At 43.2% G+C, this 19,441-nt stretch overlaps 1 protein-coding gene across 1 annotated transcript in view; it reads left to right on the forward strand.

Moving 5' to 3' along the window:
* Window positions 1–594: 594 nt before the first annotated feature.
* LOC132387343 (NACHT, LRR and PYD domains-containing protein 3-like) overlaps window positions 595–19,441 on the forward strand; it is a 43,348-nt gene continuing 24,501 nt past the window's right edge. The window contains exons 1-4 of the mRNA XM_059959691.1: window positions 595–894; window positions 1,473–1,639; window positions 5,193–5,364; window positions 5,459–5,513. Of these exons, the coding sequence (XP_059815674.1) occupies window positions 612–894; window positions 1,473–1,639; window positions 5,193–5,364; window positions 5,459–5,513 (677 nt within the window). The 5' untranslated portion in view covers window positions 595–611. The remainder of the gene's footprint in view (window positions 895–1,472; window positions 1,640–5,192; window positions 5,365–5,458; window positions 5,514–19,441) is intronic.

Here is a 19,441-nt window from a genome sequence, read left to right on the forward strand (position 1 = left end):
ACTACACTCTTTCCAGCTTAAACACATGACAATCATCATCCAGGGAACAGCGGAACCCAGGGGGCCAGGCATCAAGGGCCTCAAGGTAATGGTCAGTCTGTGACCCGGGGACAAGACGGTGTGTGACAAAGCAAACGGAGAACATGTGATCCAGGGGATTGGACAGAGTGTGATCCATTGGCTGGTCTGTGAGTGACACAGGTGACTGGACAGTTTCTGACCCAGGGAGATTTTTGATTGTGGAAGATAATCCTGATGATATTTGTCGGTATCACCTGTTGCCGTTACATTATTATCCCCTGGTCATCAATGTGTTCAACTACTGCATAGCCAGTGAACAGTATTACAGTGTCTGTCCTGTTCTTTTTCTGGGAATGGATGTGTTGGGATGGTCACCTGGCTGAAAGTCTGGTTCACATTCTTCAGCACAGTCCCACTCCAAATATGATCAGCCAAAGTCTCAACTCCATGGCACCCATTGTGACTCCTTGTTCATGTATAACTCATTCTAAACCTGCAATTCATTTATTTCAGGTGGGAAATTAAATCAGGTACACAAAGTACTCAAGAGGATTTTACCAGGCGGATCATCGAGGGAAGATGATCGGGACATGGGAAGCCAGGTACCAAAGCAGGGTCAGATTGAGAGCAATGTCCCAATGGAATGCGGTCCTGCCGCAGAGGAGGAGGAGCAAATTCAGCCCCGAAACAGTGACGTCAGAGACAGTGATCAGGACCCCGGAACCGGCACAAGTGAGGCGACTGTCTGTCAGCCCAGAGACAGAGCTGTCAGAGACACCCATCAGGACCCTGGAAACAGCACAAGTGAGGCGACTGTCTGTCAACTCAGAAGCTCATCAAATACGGAATTGTCACGTCCCCAACAAAGAATGGGTAAGTGAAATATGAGGCTGATGTGTTCACAGGATGTGGCAGGGAGGAGGAAGAATGTGATTCCTTGTTGGAGGGTTGTTCAGAGGAGAGGTGGATGTGTGGATGAGGGACAAGTGGTGTAGTGAGGGACGCGTTATTCCACTACAGGAAATGTACTATCTGTGCTGAGGAGATCCCGGATGTGTATCAGAGGAAATGCAGCTGTCCAGATCAAAGGCTACTTCCAGGATATGAATTAAGGAAAATGTATTCGCCAGAATGCAGAAAGCATCTCTGGGAAACGACGATCATTGACAGTCCCAACATTTATTGCCCATCTTAAACTGAAATCGGTGAGTGGGTGGGACGGTGGGAGAGACAGGTTTCTAGTGAATGTGGTCCTTCTGGGAACATCATGCACGGCGCATTGATGAGTCGGTTTTAAAGCCAGTGTCGGAGATTGGGAATAAATCCGTGTTTCCAGCTGAAGGCAGATGAACACTGAGGTTCAAGACATGACTGGTTTGTTGAGTTGGATGAGAGCCGTGCAGACAAGCAATATTTGAATTTGTGTCTACATTCTCTTTTTATATTCGCAGAGCCAGAGTTTACAATCTCCGACCTCCTGGCAGAGGGGGGTGAATATCGACTGTACCAACTGACAAAGTTCTACAGGGACAGACTAGAACAAGCGATTGAAGAAAAGGTTGAAAGACTTGGTTGGATGTTGACAAAGGAAGGACATTTCAGTAGAGAAGAAAATGAGGTGAGTGTAGTTTGTGAATTGTCACCGAACTGCTGGGAATAGTGGCCAAAATTAATCTCCTTCACATTCTAGTTCTACATGACAATGGAGACTTTGATCTCTGACTTGTCCTCAGCAGATGTTGTTTCAGCTGTTAAGGTGGGGAGCACTGGGAACTGCAGGTCCAGCGTCACCTTTTCCTCTCACACCTGCTGTATTTATCAGTGTGGTCCAAGTGCAGTGTCTGCATATCTGGACCGTTGAACAGGTACTCGGTCTAAAATGAATTTCGCAACTTTACAGGATTGTCGGTCAAATTCATCTCAGCTCATTAATCCAGGATGAATATGAAACAATCAGATTGTAAATTGGACCAACTGGATTCACCTCTGTACCTGAGGGAGGGAGGGAACCACAGCTGAGTTCCCAAACAATGACTGGCTGACTTGTCATAGTCATAGAAAAGTACAGCACAGAAACAGGCCCTTTGGCCCATCTATTTCATACCGGACTACTTAAACAGCCTATTCCCATTGACCTGCACTGGGCCCTGGCACTCTATACCCTTAATATTCATATATCTATCCTGACATCTCTTAACCGCTTGTATCACTTGTGCTGCTAGCTCGTTCCACACTCTCACCACCTCCTGAGTGAAGATGTTCCCCCTCATGTACCCGTTGAACTTTTCACCTTTCATCTGTAACCCTCGGGTTCCGTCGGCTGCGTCAGTCTAGGGAAGACAAACTCTGGCCCCACCAAACGTTTGAGATTGAGGTGCAAAACCTCCTGTTTGTGTGGATACTACGTGATTTGTTCCCCTGTTACAAATCAGTACCACGAAAGAAGAGACAGTACAACACATATGTGATTTAGCTTTATAGTTCTTAATTTGACTAACGGCTAAAGTAAAACAAAAAGAAAAGGGATCATTTTAATGAGACAGTCTAATGTGCACATGCTGGAGCTCACGGTTTCCCTTACGCTGGTCCTCCATCGATTTCCCTGGCCTCGTTGACTCCCGGTCGCACTGGAAGTCCACTCCTTTCTGGTGTCTACAACCTCTCCTTTCTCGCATCTTCTTTCTCCATCTTCTGCTGAACAAAAGACCCATATTGCCTCGGTGTTGGGCAAACAGCATGTAAGCACCCTCTCCTTGCCTGACGGTTCACATTCCTAAGCACCTGTTATCGCTAACCATAGCCCAAGCACAGCTTCTACAGAAAGACAATCACATTAGCAGTGAAACCTTTCCCAGAGTGTTACACATCCTTTACTGAAGACTTCTTGTTGTAGTACTTCTATATTTAAGTGCAAAATGCCTGCTTACATTTACGCTATCAATACACCTCATAATTTTGTGTAGCTCTATCAAATATCCCTTTAATCTTCTGCATTCCAAGGCACAAAGTCCTAACCTGTTCAATCTTTTCTTATAACCCAAGTCCTCCAGTCCCGGTAACTGTTGTAAATTTTCTCTGTACTCTTTCAACCTTCTTTACATCTGTCCTATAAGTAGGTGACTGGAACTGCACACAATACACACAATTAGGCCTCACCAACGTGTTCAACATCATATCCCATCTCCTGTACTCAATATTTTCATTTATAAAGGCTAATATGCCAAATATTTTCTTTCCGATCTATCTACCTTTGCTGCCAGTTTTAATGAAGTGTGGACCAGTATTCCCCGATCACTATGCTCTACCGCACTCCTCAGTTCCCTACAGGTCAGTGTGTAAGATCGACCCTTCCAAAGTGCAACATGTCACACTTGTCTGCATTAAATTGCATCAGCAATTTTCTACCCATTTCTCGGCTGGTTTAGACACCACTGCAAGCTTTGGTAGTGTCCCTTACTCTCCACTACACATCCCCACTCTTGGTGTCATCCGCAAATTTGCTAATCCAATTAACAACATTTTCATCCAGATCATTGACATCGATGACGCATAACAACGGACCAAACACTGATCCCTGTGGCACCGCATGAGTTATAAACTCCAATCAGAATTGCAAAAGTCTACAACCACTCTCTGTCTTCCAAAAAGCCAATGTCTAATCCAGTTTACCAGTTTACCTTGAATGCTGAGCAACTGACCTTCCTTGAACCTCCAATGCGGTACCTGTCAAATGTCATGCTAAAGTCCATGTAGACAACATCCACTTCCATCGATTCACCAATTTTCCCAGCATCTTCCTGGAAAAACTTAAGATTGGTTAGAGATGAACTACCATGCACAAAGCTGATATGCATGACCCCAAAACTCAATAGCCTATCCTAAAAGGGCATATATATCAGACGAGCCTTTTGGTTAGCTATTTTACATTATTAGTTAGCCTAGCTTCACATTTCATATTCACTCTACTTATGGGTTTTTGGTTGCTTTCTGCTGGTTAGTAAAAGCTTCCCAGTCCACCAGCTTTCCGCTATATTTTGCTATGTTCTCTGCCCTCTCGTTTGCTTTTGTGCTGCATTGACTTCCTCATCAGCCACGGTTGATCATCCTTCCTCCGGTATAATTTTTTATCTTTGGGATTATCTGTCCTGCACCTTCCGATTTTCTCCCAGAAACTCCAGCCATCCCTGCTCTGCCATTGTCCCTGCTAGTGTTCTCTTCCAATTTATTTTTGCCCAGCTCCTCTCTCATGCCTCTGTAATTCCTTTATTCCACTGTAACATGGATACATCTAACTTTACCTTCTTTCTCTCAAACTGCAGTGCGCATGCTGCTATTTTATGATCACTGCCTCTTCAGGATTTATTTACCTTAGGCTCCCCAATCAAATCTGATGCAATACACAACACCGAATCCAGATCCACCTTTCCTATAGTGGGCTAAACCATAGGCTTCTCTCACAAACCATCTCCTAGGCATTCTATAAATTCGCTCACTTGGGACTCAACACCGACCTGATTTTCCAAAGCTACCTGCCTATTGAAATTCCCCATGGCTATTTTAACACTGAGTTCTGTACATGCCTCTTCTCTCTCCCACTGGAATTAGTAGCCCACATCCTGGGGGCTTTTAAGAGGCCTGTATATCACTTTAACCAGGGTCAGTTTTCCAATGCAGTTTCTTAACATCTGCATCATTCCATCCAATATCACCTCTTTCTAAGGACTTTTCTTCTTTTTGACACCAGAGTCAACCCAACCCTTTCACCTTCCTGCCTGTCCTTTCAATTAAACATTTATCCTTGGATGTGAACACCCAGCTATGATCTTCTTTCAGCCATGATTGAGTCATGATCGCAATCCATTTTCTTTTGCTGTCTCGTTCTCCCCTCTCTTCTGGTTGAAGTAATGTTGCACATTGATAGATCGAGGAAATTAATCAAGTTGTATCTACTGCAAGGCGTCAATAAATCCTTATTCATACACACTATTGATTTAGAATTTCCTTCGGTTACTATTTCTCTGTTAATGACTGAACCCAGAGAGGATGAGGCAGCAGCCCAGTGACTGCATCTGTTTTGACGTCACTGGGACCATGAACAGATATTTTCCTCCACATTCTCTGTGTCTGTCTGTCTGTCTGCTCCACAATAAATACATTGTTTCCTTTTACAGAAAGTCACTGAACTGACAGAGAAGGGAGACCGGACAGAGAGTTCCAGACTCTTCCTCAGTTTGGTGATGGGCAAAGGCTCCCGGGCCCAGAGGGCGATGTGGGAATCCTTTGTGACATGGAGGACTGAGTTACTGAAGTTGGACAGAATCCTGAGGGAAATACAAGAGCTCGGTATGTTAAAAACACTCACTGAACACAAAGGCACATTGAAATAAATTTTAGTCATTTAAGTTCTGTTTTCATGAACTTATTTTGATTTAAACAGGTCCTGATTCACAGAGATACATGAACATTGCCCAAGGATTATCTGAGTTACCCACTCAACTGATTGGTGAGTGATGAAACGCACAGTTCAAATCACGACTCAAATGTTAGACTGTGTCTTGTCAAAACCTTGAATATTTACCATCAATCACTTGCTGCTCTATGGATTCAGGTTACAATTCAGGGAATGCATTTTTATTAATCCAGCTGTTGGTTCTGCTGAAGCCTTCACTCCAGGTCCTGATGCTCTGGGAATGCCCACACACTCGAGGAAGTCTCCTGATACACTGCATCATCCAGTCCAGGTGACTATTCTATCTTCAAACCTTTCATCTTCCAGAGCACCTTCTCCATTGTAATAGAACTGCACTCCTGTCCACCTGAAATGCTTGGCATTTTGGCAGACTCTGTTGTCTTCCACAGAGCTTGTCTGCCATTTCCCTTTCACCCATTACTACATCTCCAGCATCATTTCCCAGCGGTCCGATATCCACCCTCTCCTCCTGATACACTGTGTCATTCAGTCCAATGACACTCCCTATCTACAGACCTATCAGATACCAACGCACCTTCTCCGTTGTAATGGCAACTACACTCAATTATGTCCGTGGATGCTCTTTGCATTTTGTAATTCTGCTAGTGACTTCCACAGAGTTTGTCTGACATTTCCTTTTCACCGATTACTACAACTACAACATCGTTTTTCAGCAGTCCGATAGCTACCCTCTCCTTGTTTTTACTCTTTACTTATCTGGGAAGGAAAAAAAAATAAACTTTGGCATCCTCACTTATATTATTGACCATATCCTTTCATTTGCTTCACAGTCATGTATTTCTCAGAGCATCTGTAACATAGTTGCCTCTGATCTGACCTAGACTGTAAATTCCAGGCACCTACCACCCTGTGAAAAAACTACCCATAAGTGCTGTAAATTTACCCCATCTCATCTTAACCAAATGCCCTCTGGTATTAGATATCTGCTCTATGTGGAAAAACAAAATAAATATAGGCTGCTTACCAAACCCTTATCTCTAAATCTTACACATTTTTGTCAGACCTCTAACCAAATTCCAGAGTAAACAAACCAAGTTTATCAAGTTACTCTGCTTGTCTCACACGCCACTGAATCCAGGAAACACCCTGATGAACCTGTTCTGCACCCTCTCCAATCCTTCCAAGAGCTGGACAATCGTAAGTGAATACAATACTCCAGATGCTCCCTAAAACCATAAGACTAAAATTGTAACATCATGCAACTCATCACTAATCACCCTTCACTTAGATAACCACAATATCCTTACAGAAGAGCAGAAAGAGCAGAAGAGCAGAAAGGCCATCAGGGTATGAATGGATTAAAGGAAAAACTGACAGTAGATTATGTAATTCTGTATCAAGCCTGGAGAAAGCAGAAATCTTCCAATGTTATATTGTCTATCAAAAAATATTTGATTCTGTCCCTCTCATGGTTAAATTCCTAATATATACAAAAATTCACCCAATACTTCTGAAGTTTCCACATCTGATGAAGCATTGGCATGCCATAATTACCCTATTAACAACCAAAAAGGAACAACCATTTTCAAAATAAATGGAGGCATTTTCCAGACAGTCTCATTAAGCCCGCTAAGGTTTTGTCTGGATTTAAACCCATTCTGTAATTTACTGAAACAGACTAGCATCGGGTATCAAATCAGGGAAAAAAATCAAATGGATTATAGCTTGACACAGGGATGATTTGAGATCAGTTGCCTTGCATCATTAAAGCTACAACAATGAATTCAAATAATGGAACTAATTTCCAAAGATACAAAACGTGAACTTTACATGAGAAAAGTACAGAACATTAAACATAAAGATGCAGTAGAGCCAGTATGATATGAAACAGAGCATCCCTTAAAGGATGCAATTTAATGTGGATAACTGTGAGGTTATCCACTTTGATAGCAAGAACAGGAAAATAGATTATTATCTGAATGGTGGCCGATTAGGAAAAGGGGAGGTGCAGCGAGACCTGGGTGTCATGGTACACCAGTCATTGAAGGTGTGCATGCAGGTATAGCAGGCGGTGAAAAAGGCAAATGGTAAAAAAGGTAAATTTGCTATGTTGCCATTCATAGCGAATGGATTTGAGTACAGGAGCAAGGTGGTTCTGCTGCAGTTGTAGAAGGTCTTGGTGAGAGCGCACCTAGAGTATTGTGTGCAGTTTTGGCCCCTAATCTGAAGCAAGACATCCTTGCCATAGAAGGAATACAAAGAAGGTTCACCAGATTGACTGGGTCGACTAGGCTTATACTCACTGGAATTTAGAAGATTGAGGGGGGATCTAATTGAAACATATAAAATTCTAAAGGGATTGGACAGGCTAGATGCAGAAAGATTGTTCCTGATGTTGAGGAAGTCCAGACCGAGGGGTCACAATGAAAGGATAAAGGGGAAGCCTTTTAGGACCGAGATGAGGAAAAACTTCTTCACACAGAGTGGTGAATCTGTGGAATTCCCTACCACAGGAAACAGTAGAGTCCGGTTCATTGGCTATATTTAAGAGGGAGTTAGATATGGCCCTTGTGGCTAAAGGGATCAGGGGGTATGGAGAGAAAGCAGGTACAGTGTTCTGAGTTGGATGATCAGCTCTGTTCATACTGAATGACGGTGCAGGCTCGAAGAGCCGAACGGCCTACTCCTGCACATGTTTTCTATGTTTCTATGTTTTTCATCAGGTTACAATACCACCAAAGGATGAATATGAAATATAGAAGTATATTTAGGATATCAACAAGCTAAGAAAATAGTCATTGTCTGATAAAGGAAAATCTTTCAACAAAATTTCCTTTAAGATTGAATTTACTTCAAGCCCAAAGAAAATCTGAATTTACATCAAGGCTGAAGAAAATCTTCCAAACAGAACTGAACAGTAAAAATTTAACAAAGATACTAAACACTCCCTATGCCCGTATTGACGTATTCATTTGGTATAATATCCTGGTCTGAAACGGATCTGGAAAATATGCAAAGAAAAATAAAAAGTAAAATAGCAATTTTTAGAAAACACCATGTTCACTCGAGTGCTCTTAGATTAACATGAACTAGGACAGTATGAGGAAGATGAATAATCGAACTAAAAAATGACACAGATAAAAGTTCACAATCGGGTTTAATATCACTGACATATGTAGTGAAAATTGTTTTTATGCGCCAGCACAATTGCCGTAAACTGTGTGTATTGAGCGTGTATCTATGTATAAATTGTAAAAATAGAATTTACCAACATGAATTAATCAGTCTGATGACCTGGTGGAAAAAGCTGTCCCGGAGCCTGTTGGTCTTAGTTTTTATGCTGTGGTACCATTTCCCGGATGGTAGTAGCTGGAACAGTTAGTGGTTGTTGTGACTTGGGTCCAGAATGATCCTTTGGGCCCTTTTTACACACCTATCTCAATAAATGTCCTGAATAGCGGGAAGTTCACATCTACAGATGTGCTGGGCTGTCCACACCACTCTCTGCAGAGTCCTGCGATTGAGAGAAGTACAGTTCATGTACCAGACAGTGGTGCAGCCTGTCATGATGCTGATAATTGTGCTCCTGTAGAAGGTCCTTGGGATTTTAGGGCCCCATCCCTAACTTCATCAAACGTCTGAGGTGAAAGAGACACTGTTGTGCCTTTCTCACCACACAGCCGTTATGTACAGACCACGTGAGATCCTCAATGATGTGTATCGTGAGGAACTTAAAGCTCTTCACCCACTCACCCCAGATCCATTGACATCAATAGGTGTCAGCCTGTCTCCATTCCTCATGTTTTTGCGACATTGCAACCAGCTTTGTTTTTGCAACATTGAGGGAGAGGCTGTTTCCCTGAGACCACTGTGTCGGGGTGATGACTTCTTCTCTGTCGGCTGCCTCATTATTAATTGAGATTCAGCCAACCTGTGTAGTGTCATCAGCAAATTTCATTAGTGGATTGGATCTGTGGCTGGGGACAGAGTCATGCGTATACAGAGCTAAAAGGAGGGAGATTAGGACCCAGCCCAGAGGGGCACCAATTTTGAGGGTCAGAGGGGCAGAGGTGAGGGAGCCCATTCTTACAACTTGCCGGCGATCTGACAGGAAGTCCATGGTCCACTTGCACAAGGCAGGGTGAAGGCCGAGGTCTCTGAGCTTCTTGTAGAGTCTGGAGGGAATTCTGGTGTTGAATGCTGAACTGTACAGCAAGAACAGCATTCTCACATAAGCACCCATCTTCTCCAGATATTTAAGGAGGTGTGAAGAGCAGTGACTATTGTGTCATCTGTCGATCGGTTGTGTCAGTAGGTGAATTGTAGTGGGTCCAGTGTGGGTGACAGCATGCTGCAGATGTAGTCCATGACCAGCCTGTCAAAGCATTTGCTTATCATTGAGGTGAGTGCGACAGGATGCCAAACGTTCAGACATGTTACCTTGGTCTTTTTATCTCGAGGGACAATGGTGGATGTTTTGAAGTAGGGGGCATTCTACACTGGGAGGGGGAGAGATTTGAAATGTTTCTAACCACACACGCCATTTGTGTCATGCAAAACGCGAGTAACCGCCCTGAGATGCCGACCGGTCCCACAACCTTGAGACTTGTCCACTCATTGGAAACACCTGCGAATTTCAGCCTCAGAGATGACCAAGGTGCAGGTCGCATTGTCGGCTGTCCTCTAGGGCTCAGTGTTGGCGATATCGAACTGAGCATAGAAAGATTTGGCTCCTCTGGGAGGGAGGCAGCAATGTTGGCAGCACCACTGTGCTTAGATTTGAAGTCCGCGATGGTTGCCATAAGCCATATTTGCCACATTACCGTATGCTGTGTGTGTTGTTCAAGAGTTGTGCCTGGATATTGTCCCTGTATTGTTGTTTCACTGCCTTGATGATTTTGCACAGATTGGATCTGAATTTCTTGAGCTCCTGATGATTACCGGCAATGTAGGCTGTCCATCGCGCGTTAAGTGCTGTTTGCATGGAACTGATCATCCAGGGCTTCTGGTTTGGGTTGATCTGACGAATTTCTGGGGGATGTTGTTATTAAATAGCTGTGATAATAACAGCTGTGAACTCCCTTGGCCGCCAGAAAGGTTTACACAGCAGCACCAGGCACTCCAGAACCAGGGAACAAAAGGATTTGAGGGCACGGACATTCCAGTGTTCCAGCAAGCATCAGTGACCATGAAGCATACCCTAAATCCTCTTCTCTTCCCCAATAGGTTTATATATTCTGGATCCGCAGACCTGGGAGCAGTTGGGACACAGGGACAGCTGGGATGCAAGTGCTTGGGTAGTTGGATCCTTCTTACATTTCATCTTTTCTTCAGCAGTAGCTCTTCTGAATTCCTCAAAATTCTTGGCTTTGCCATGGATCAGCTGCTGCCACTCTTTGATCTCCATATTTGCCTGATACAGCCTCTGCTTAATTTGGTACTTGTGCCTTTTGTACGGGCACCACAATCTCTCTTGCCCTGAGAGAGTTCTCTGTGGAGTACTGATTTTGGTAACCTGGAGTTCTCCATGTGAGGCATGTGTCCTGTCCATTGGAGCAGGCTGAGCAGCAAAGTAGCTTCAGGGCTTGGAAGTTGAGCATATCTAGCTATACTTGTCTGATTATATGAAATATTATATTAAATAAGTTGTGCAGAAATAGAAATAAAAAAGAGATTACTGTGGCACTATTGATGGGTTCAATGACCACTCAGAAATTTGATGGCATAGGAGAAGTTGTTCCTGAATCATTGAGGGTGTGCCTACTCCAATCCTGTGCAGTATTCCCCATGAACCAGACGGTGATGCAGCCAGTTACAATGCTGTCCAAGTTATACCTGTAGAAATATTCGAGTGATATTGGAAACTCCTAACTGTTGTGCCTTCTTTATAGCTGCATGAATATATCGGATCCAGGTTAGATACTCACATCAGATATTGACACCCAGGAATTTGAAATTGCTCTGTCTCCACTTCAGATCCCTCTGTGGACTAGTGTGTTGAGTTCCCTCATCTTGCCTTTTCTGACATCTAGAATTAGCTGATTTATTTTCATCAACGCAAGCAGGATTCTGCTCTCCATACAAGCATATGCAATTCTGATAAAGGGTACACATCACTGAAAGGAAATGTAAGTATAACCCATATGCAGATGATACTAAGGTAGGTGGTGTTGTGGATAATGAAGTAGGTTTTCAAAGCTTGCAGGGAGACTTAGGCCAGTTAGAAGAGTGGGCTGAACGATGACAGATGGAGTTTAATGCTGATAAGTGTGAGGTGCTGCATTTTGGTAGGACTAATCAAAATAGGACATACATGGTAAATGATAGGGCATTGAGGAATGCAGCAGAACAGAATGATGTATAGTTCCCTGAAGATAGAATCTCATGTGGATAGGGTGGTGAAGAAAACTTTTGGTATGCTGGCCTTTAAAAATCAGAGCATTGAGTTTAGGAGTTGGGATGTAATGTTAAAATTGTACAAGGCATTGGTGAGGCCAAATTTGGAGTCTTGTGTACAGTTCTCATCACTGCATTAAAGGAAAGATGTCAACAAAATAGAGAGAGTACAGAGGAGACTTACTATAATGTTACCTGGGTTTCAGCATCCAACTTACAGAGAAAGGTTGAACAAGTTATGTCTTTATTCTTTGGAGCGTAGAAGGTTGAGGGGGTACTTGATAGAGGTATTTAAAATTATGAGGGGGATGGATAGAGTTGACGTGGATAGTCTATTTCCATTGAGAGTAGGGGAGATTCAAACATGAGTACATGAGTTGAGAGTTACGAGGCAAAAGTTTAGGGGTAACATGAGGGGGATCTTTTTTACTCAGAGGGTGGTAGCTGTGTGGAACAACCAGTAGAAGCGGTAGAGGAAGGTTCGATTTTGTCATTTAAAAAATATGGATAGGTATGTGGACAGGAAAGGAATGGAGGGTTATGTGCTGAGTGCAGGTAGGTGGGACTAGGTGAGAGTAAGTGTTCGGCATGGACTAGAAGGGCCAAGATGGCCGGATCCTGTACTGTAATTGTTATATGGTTATAAAAATGAAGAAACTGTCTTAAGAGAAGTAAGTTACTCCACAATCACAGCCGACTAGATGTCAACAAGGAATCATCAAACGCCAGGCTCAGAGTTGTTGAGCTCTTCCCTGAAACAGAAGGGATCTTGGTAGTTCACACAGAGTTATCAATAATACAGAATAAAAGACCAACAAGTTCAAGTTGATAAATGCTGAAAATTACAAGAGAAACCCGAAACAATCCAATACCTTTCGGGACCCTGCAGTAGTTCAACTCAATCTGGTTACTTGTACAAGCACAACCAAATGCTGGACAACATTCACAAAATTCTGTTTTAAACTACAGCTGATGAAGCTGGGTCCACTTTTAGAGTTAGAGTCCTACATATGATACTGTGACCGATCCATTATTACAGATAGGATAATCCATAATCATATGCAGAAACCAACAGAATCAACAAACTCATTCGTAAGGCCAGTGATGTTGTTGGGGTGGAACTGGTCTCTCTGACGGTGGTGTCTGAAAAGGGGATTCTTTCCAAGTTGCATGCCATCTTGGACAATAACTCCCATCCACTCCATAATGAACTGGTTAGGCACAGGAGTACATTCAGCCAGAGACTCATTCCACTGAGATGTAACACTGAGTATCATAGGAAGTCATTCCTGCCTGTGGCCATCAAACTTTACAACTCCTCCCTCAGAGTGTCAGACACCCTGAGCCAATAGGCTGGTCCTGGACTTATTTCCACTTGGCATGATTAACTTATTATTATTTAATTATTTATGGTTTTATATTGCTATATTTCTACACTATTCTTGGTTGGCAAGGCTGTAACAAAACCCAATTTCAGTCCGGATCAATAAAGTATGTCTGTCAGTAACCGTTCGGATATAATTTTATAGGATAAACAAGCAAAAATGTATTTAATAGATATAGCAATTCCAAGCATACATAGCTTACAGTAATCAATTTGTGAAAAACAGCAGAAATATGCTGAATTAAAAGGGGAGATTGAAAGACTATGGAACACGAACAGGGTATTCATTATCCCAATCGTAATATCGATAACGGTATCATCCCAAAGGCTTTACACAATAGTGTTAACCAATTAGGCCCATGTGGCAATACTTGTGTTAGTCTTGTTACGAACCCCGTAACTGGGTCACTTACCAGAAAAGATAGAGAGGTTCGTTGAAGTCTGATGGTACTATTTGTAACAGTATTTATTAGTAAAAATACACAAAAATAATATCAATGCAAACATACAGATAATATACGTCATCAGTACTAAATCTAAAAGTGTGGGTATAATAATAATCAATAAGAAATAGCTCTATCATTGTCTAGGGGATATGTATTGTCCGATGGAAATATAAACGTCACTCAGTTCATTCAGGCTGCAGCCTTGGTTGGAGTTGAGAGAGAGATTTTGAGAAACTTGCCAATATCTTTTATGATTTCGATCCATCGGGAGTCCCGTTGGTGTGGCCGTTCACTTGTGGCCTCTCCTTTAGCTAAAGCCGTTCTTCCGTGCCGAGGCCGCCAATCCCAGGCAAGGGAAAGGACGCACGCGATCCCCCCACTGGCTGTCGCTAGTAAACGCAGTCACGAGATTTCTAGCATTTCTCCTGATGCATCTAAAGGGATTGTGCCCCTGACCCTCTTTTATCCTTACTCACGGGGTCTCAGATGTCTATCAGGTTGGGATGATGCAATCCCTCAACCAGCCCACTCTGGTCGTCCCCTGAGGGCTTCAATGAATAGTACAGTACTCAATACACAATTCCGTCTCCAAGAGACCATAGCCGTTATTAGTGGCTTTGTTTTGCTGAGGCCAGGACACATTCCAAACCTTGAGGATTCTGCGTGTCTCTCTCTCTCATTTCCTGGGTCCCAGACCCGAATTAATAGCGATCTTGCGATTCTCAAAAAGGAGGGGGCTACTTTGTACCCTTCGGCCCCTCAGAGTTGTGGCACATTCGTAACACCTCCTTCCTTCAAAGATTTTTACCATTGGTAAAAATGAATTAATACAGAATCTTACAGGATTTTAGCATCTAACACAATAGAAAAGAGTTTTTTTTTCACTACACAGTTATACATTCAAATTCAGCATCTAAACAGTTAGCGACTACATTGTCACTTCCTTTAATATCTTAACATCTTGTACCTTAATAAATTCTTGTAGCATCAGACTCCAATTTGATAACCACCTATTTTTATTCCTTTCCTTCAGCAAACAAAAACTAAAGAGTAGTGATCTTAGCTTACGAGTATACTACAAAAGTTCATGCAAATACTAATCTTTATGTTACTTTCAAACATAACAGTCAATCTTCCATGGGGGTTGTCTTTATTATTCACATGCTTTGTCGACATCCCTTAAAACCGGATCCTGTAAGTTGAAATGGCATCCCGCCATCCTCGCCCCTTTTCCAGTTAACTCCCACGTGGTTAACTTGTATACTAGTGTGGAATGGGTTTTCGCATGCTCCTTTCATAGGAATTATTTTATCAACAATGTGTTCCAAACTTTGACCATTTTCTGAATTTCCACATAATTCTTTAATTTTAAGCAAGTTGTTAGCATTATCTTCAGGACCCTTCTGCTTCTTCACAGCACTCTCTTGAATAACAATAGCGTGTGGGGCACCTTTACGTTCCAAATCAGCCTGTAATTGATTCGCAAGCACCGTGTTACCAAGCCATTGTCTCTGTAGCCTGGTTGCTGCTTCTGACATTAATCCAGAATTTAAATTTTTTCCATTCAATTTAGGAACTACACTTTTCTCTTTTCCTTCAATAATAAGATTCACAACACCACCTTTTATCTCCTCACTAACTTTTAACACACCTTCGAACACAAACAACTGGGAATTCTTACTTCCCACTATTACCAAGGTTAACCCTTTCTTCACTGAACCAAGTCCATCTGACCCACAAGGACTGCATTCCATTTCAACTGAGACTTTTTCTGAGCTCCATTACTAGGTTCAGTACCACGTGCATCCACATCTTGAACACACTCAAACAGGACATCTGCCTCTTCCAGGCTTTTAATACCCGTACCCTTTTTAAACTCTAAATTCCCCTGATCCTCCCAGTTACTCTCTGGGCAACTCCCTTCCAGAGTAAATTCAACCCTGCGGGCTGAAACAACCTCATCTGCCAACCCAGCAGACTTCTTCAAGGTAATGGCATCCTTTTCATCTAGGACTGCCCTCATTTCATTATCAGGAACACCTTTAGAATTTTCAACTTCTAAACAGTTCTGCCAAACCAGACAGATCATCCATGTCCAACCCTGGACCTATTAACAGCCTTATCTGTTTCTCATCTTTACTTCGGGCCTCTATAAATTTCCTCCTGGCTAAGGGCAGGACTACCTCCTCTCCCTTACTCTCTTTCGCTTTCCTATTCTCTGTTTTACCACCCTCTTGGTACAGGGCCAGTAAAAGCATCTCGGCCAAATCGATACTGGCCTGATTTAAACTGGTCTCTTTCTCAGCTGCCTTTCTCGACATGCTGCAAGTGGTCGCGCATGCGGGATAGATCTTTGATTCTAGGGGCGGGTCCTCAACACTTACAGGCTGGCTCAGCAGCTCCATGGCCGACCAAACGTCACCACCAGCTAAATTGTTACCCAGAAGGATGTCTACATCAGTTCTTGGGAATTCTGATCACACCCCTATTTCAACTGGTCCAGATACCAGCCCACAATTTATAATGATCCTATGCAAGGGCACCGCTTCTGTCCCTTTTGCTATGCCTCTCAAAGCCATCTCTCAAGTCTTGCGACCAAAATCCAGTACCTTACTGCTAATCAATGACAGCTCAGCTCCCATGTCTCTCCAGATCCGCACTGGAACTGGTGTGTCTCTCTCTCGCACAGACACGGTTCCTTCTGAAATACATTTCTCAGACCCTTCTCGTACTCTGTCTACCTGGGGCTCTCTCATTGATTTACTGATCACCACAACACATCCTGTAGGGACTGCTGCTTTCCATTTTCTGTCTCCTTCCTCTGAGCAAGGCACTTAGATGCCATATGACCCACCTTTCCACAATTAAAACAGGTCAAGCCAGGAACTCTCCTGCCGTCTTGCCTTTCCTCCTTCTTAATTTTACCACTAGCTCCCAGCGGGATTGCCTCAGCTAGCGTGCTTTCTCTACCATTCCCACGGTCTCTCTGGTAACTTTTATTCGAGGAAAACTTTGCCTTGTGGGTTCGGGCATATTCACCTGCGAACCTAGCAAATTCGGAGATGGACTTATTCGGCTTCTCATTCAAATACATCCGGATAACATTCGAAACACAAACTTTAAATTCCTCAATCAGAATTAACTCCCTGAGATGCCAAAAATCTTCTTCCACTATTTCTACTGCACACCAACGATCCAAGAGCACACTGTTCTCATAGGCAAACTCGGTATACGTCTGATTCCAACCTTTCTTTAAATTTCTGAACTTTTGTCTATACGCTTCACATACCAATTCATAGGTCCAAAGAATGGCCTCCTTTACTTTCTCATAATTCTCAGACTCCTCCTCCATGGACAACGCCGCATATGCCCGTTGTGCCTTCCCTTTTAACACACTTTGTAACAACGCCACCCACTGCTCTTTGGGCCACTCACTGCCACCTTTTCAAAATGCAAGAAATAACTATCAACATCAGTCTCCTCGAACGGAGGTGCTAACCTAAACTCCCGACTAACATTAAACCGCTCCTCTCAGTCTGACCCTTGAGCTCTTCGCTCTTGCCTTAACTTCTCCATGTCCAAGTCATGTTGCCTCTGTTTCTCCTTCTCCTCATACTCTCTCTCCTTCTCTTTCTCGGCCCTTTCCTTCTCTTTTTCAGCTGCTTCCAGCTGTTTTAACTTAATTTCATGTTCCAACCTTCATTTCTCCATCTCTAGCTGAGCCGTCCCACTGGCTGGTGCCTTTTCAGGGATATTTTCCAATACCTCAGCCGAAAACACATTCTTCACAATATAATACAGAGTTATGGCCCTCCGCACCTCCCGCTTTTTCATTGACAACCTCACCTCTGTGAGGTTTAGTCCTTTCGCAATATTTATCATCCGACTTTGTGGCTGCCTCTAGCGCCTCCAGAGTCAGGTTTTCTACAAGTTCATCCACGTCCATCTTTGCTGGTTTCCCGTCTGGTTTCCCGCACAACCAGACCCACGTTTGGACTTACAAGCCCGATTCACTGGCCTCCAATTTGTTATCAAATCCCAGACGAGCACCCACTTTGTTACGAATCCCGTAACTGGGTCACTTACCAGCAAAGATAGAGAGGTCCGTTGAAGTCTGATGGTACTATTTGTAACAGTATTTATTAGTAAAAATAATAAAAATAATATCAATGCAAACATACAGATAATATATGTCATCAATACTAAATCTAAAAGTGTGGGTATAATAATAATCAATAAGAAATAGCTCTATAGTTGTCTAGGGGATAATATATTGTCTGATGGAAATATAAAAGTCACTCAGTTCATTCAGGCTGCAGGCTTGGTTGGAGCTGAGAGAGAGATTTTGAGAAACTTGCCTATTCCTTTTATGATTTCGATCCATCGGGAGTCCCGTTGGTGTGGCCGTTCACTTGTGGCCTCTCCTTTAGCTAAAGCCGTTCTTCCGTGCCGAGGCCGCCAATCCCAGGCAAGGGAAAGGACGCACGCGATCCCCCCACTGGCTGTCGCTATTAAACGTAGTCACGAGATTTCTAGTGTTTCTCCTGATGCGTCTAAAGGGATTGTTCCCCAGACACGCTTTTATCCTCACTCACCGGGTCTCAGATGTCAATCAGGTTGGGATGATGCAATCCCCCAACCAACCCACTCTGGTCATCCCCTGAGGGCTTCAATGAATAGTACAGTACTCAATACACAATTCTGTCTCCAAGAGACAATGGCCGGTATCCGTGGCTTTGTCTCGCTGAGGCCAGGACACATTCCAAACCTTGAGGATTCTGCGTGTCTCTCTCTCTCATTTCCTGGGTCCCAGACCCGAATTAATAGCGATCTTGCGATTCTCAAAAAGGAGGGGGCTACTTTGTACCCTTCGGCCCCTCAGAGTTGTGGCACATTCGTAACAGTCTTCAAAAAACCACAATACCCTACACCACTGAAGTAGTCTGAAATTTCCTATCAATTGAGACATGAATGTGCTTGTTATGCCCATAAACTGTTACCAGTTTAGGCTCAGAAAAAAAATAATCATAATTTATTTATAAAGCACTTTTCGTCTGGAGGATGTCGTTCAAACCACATTACAATGGGATAAAGTGCGAACTATAAAATACAAGAAAATGTTGTCAGTCGTAATATACACCAGACTACTGCACAGTACTGTAGTTTCAGATGTTGAATTCTACAGTTTGTGAGCATAGATCGAAAACAAATCCCTGACCTCCCAATGATCCTTTGACCTTCTACCTTATTGTCTGCCTGCACTGCATTTTCTTGGCAGCTAAAACACTGTTTCCGTGAACTATTCTGCTCCGTTTGTCCTTGTACCATCTCATTGCATCTATGTGATGAAGTGATCTATATGGATAGCATGCAGAAAAGTTTTCTGTAGTTCATGTGAAAATAATTTATCAATTTATTGTTGTCAACAATACAGTGCCCCTTGGTTGTTTCTCAAGATAGTTTTACCGAGGGGTGATAGTGGAGAAAAGCGGCCACCACCTAGTAAATGCTCCCAGTGGTGTGCACCTCAAATAGCTTCTGACATTCAAGTCCAGCTCCTGGCCTTCACGTGTTGCTTAGCTATTAAGCATGGAGGAAGCGTTACATCTGACGGGAGAAGGGCAAAGGCTGGTTACTGGTGCCTTCCAGCCTGTCGCTTTGGGCAGATGGGGCTCATTAACCATGATTGGTTGCTCATCCAGTGGAAGGAAAACTCTGATCTCAAACCTCCTCTGCCTTGTGTTACGTACCCCGTGACGAGTT

This window comes from Hypanus sabinus, unplaced genomic scaffold (genome assembly GCF_030144855.1).
Source record: "Hypanus sabinus isolate sHypSab1 unplaced genomic scaffold, sHypSab1.hap1 scaffold_176, whole genome shotgun sequence".
Taxonomy (NCBI): Eukaryota; Metazoa; Chordata; class Chondrichthyes; order Myliobatiformes; family Dasyatidae; genus Hypanus; species Hypanus sabinus.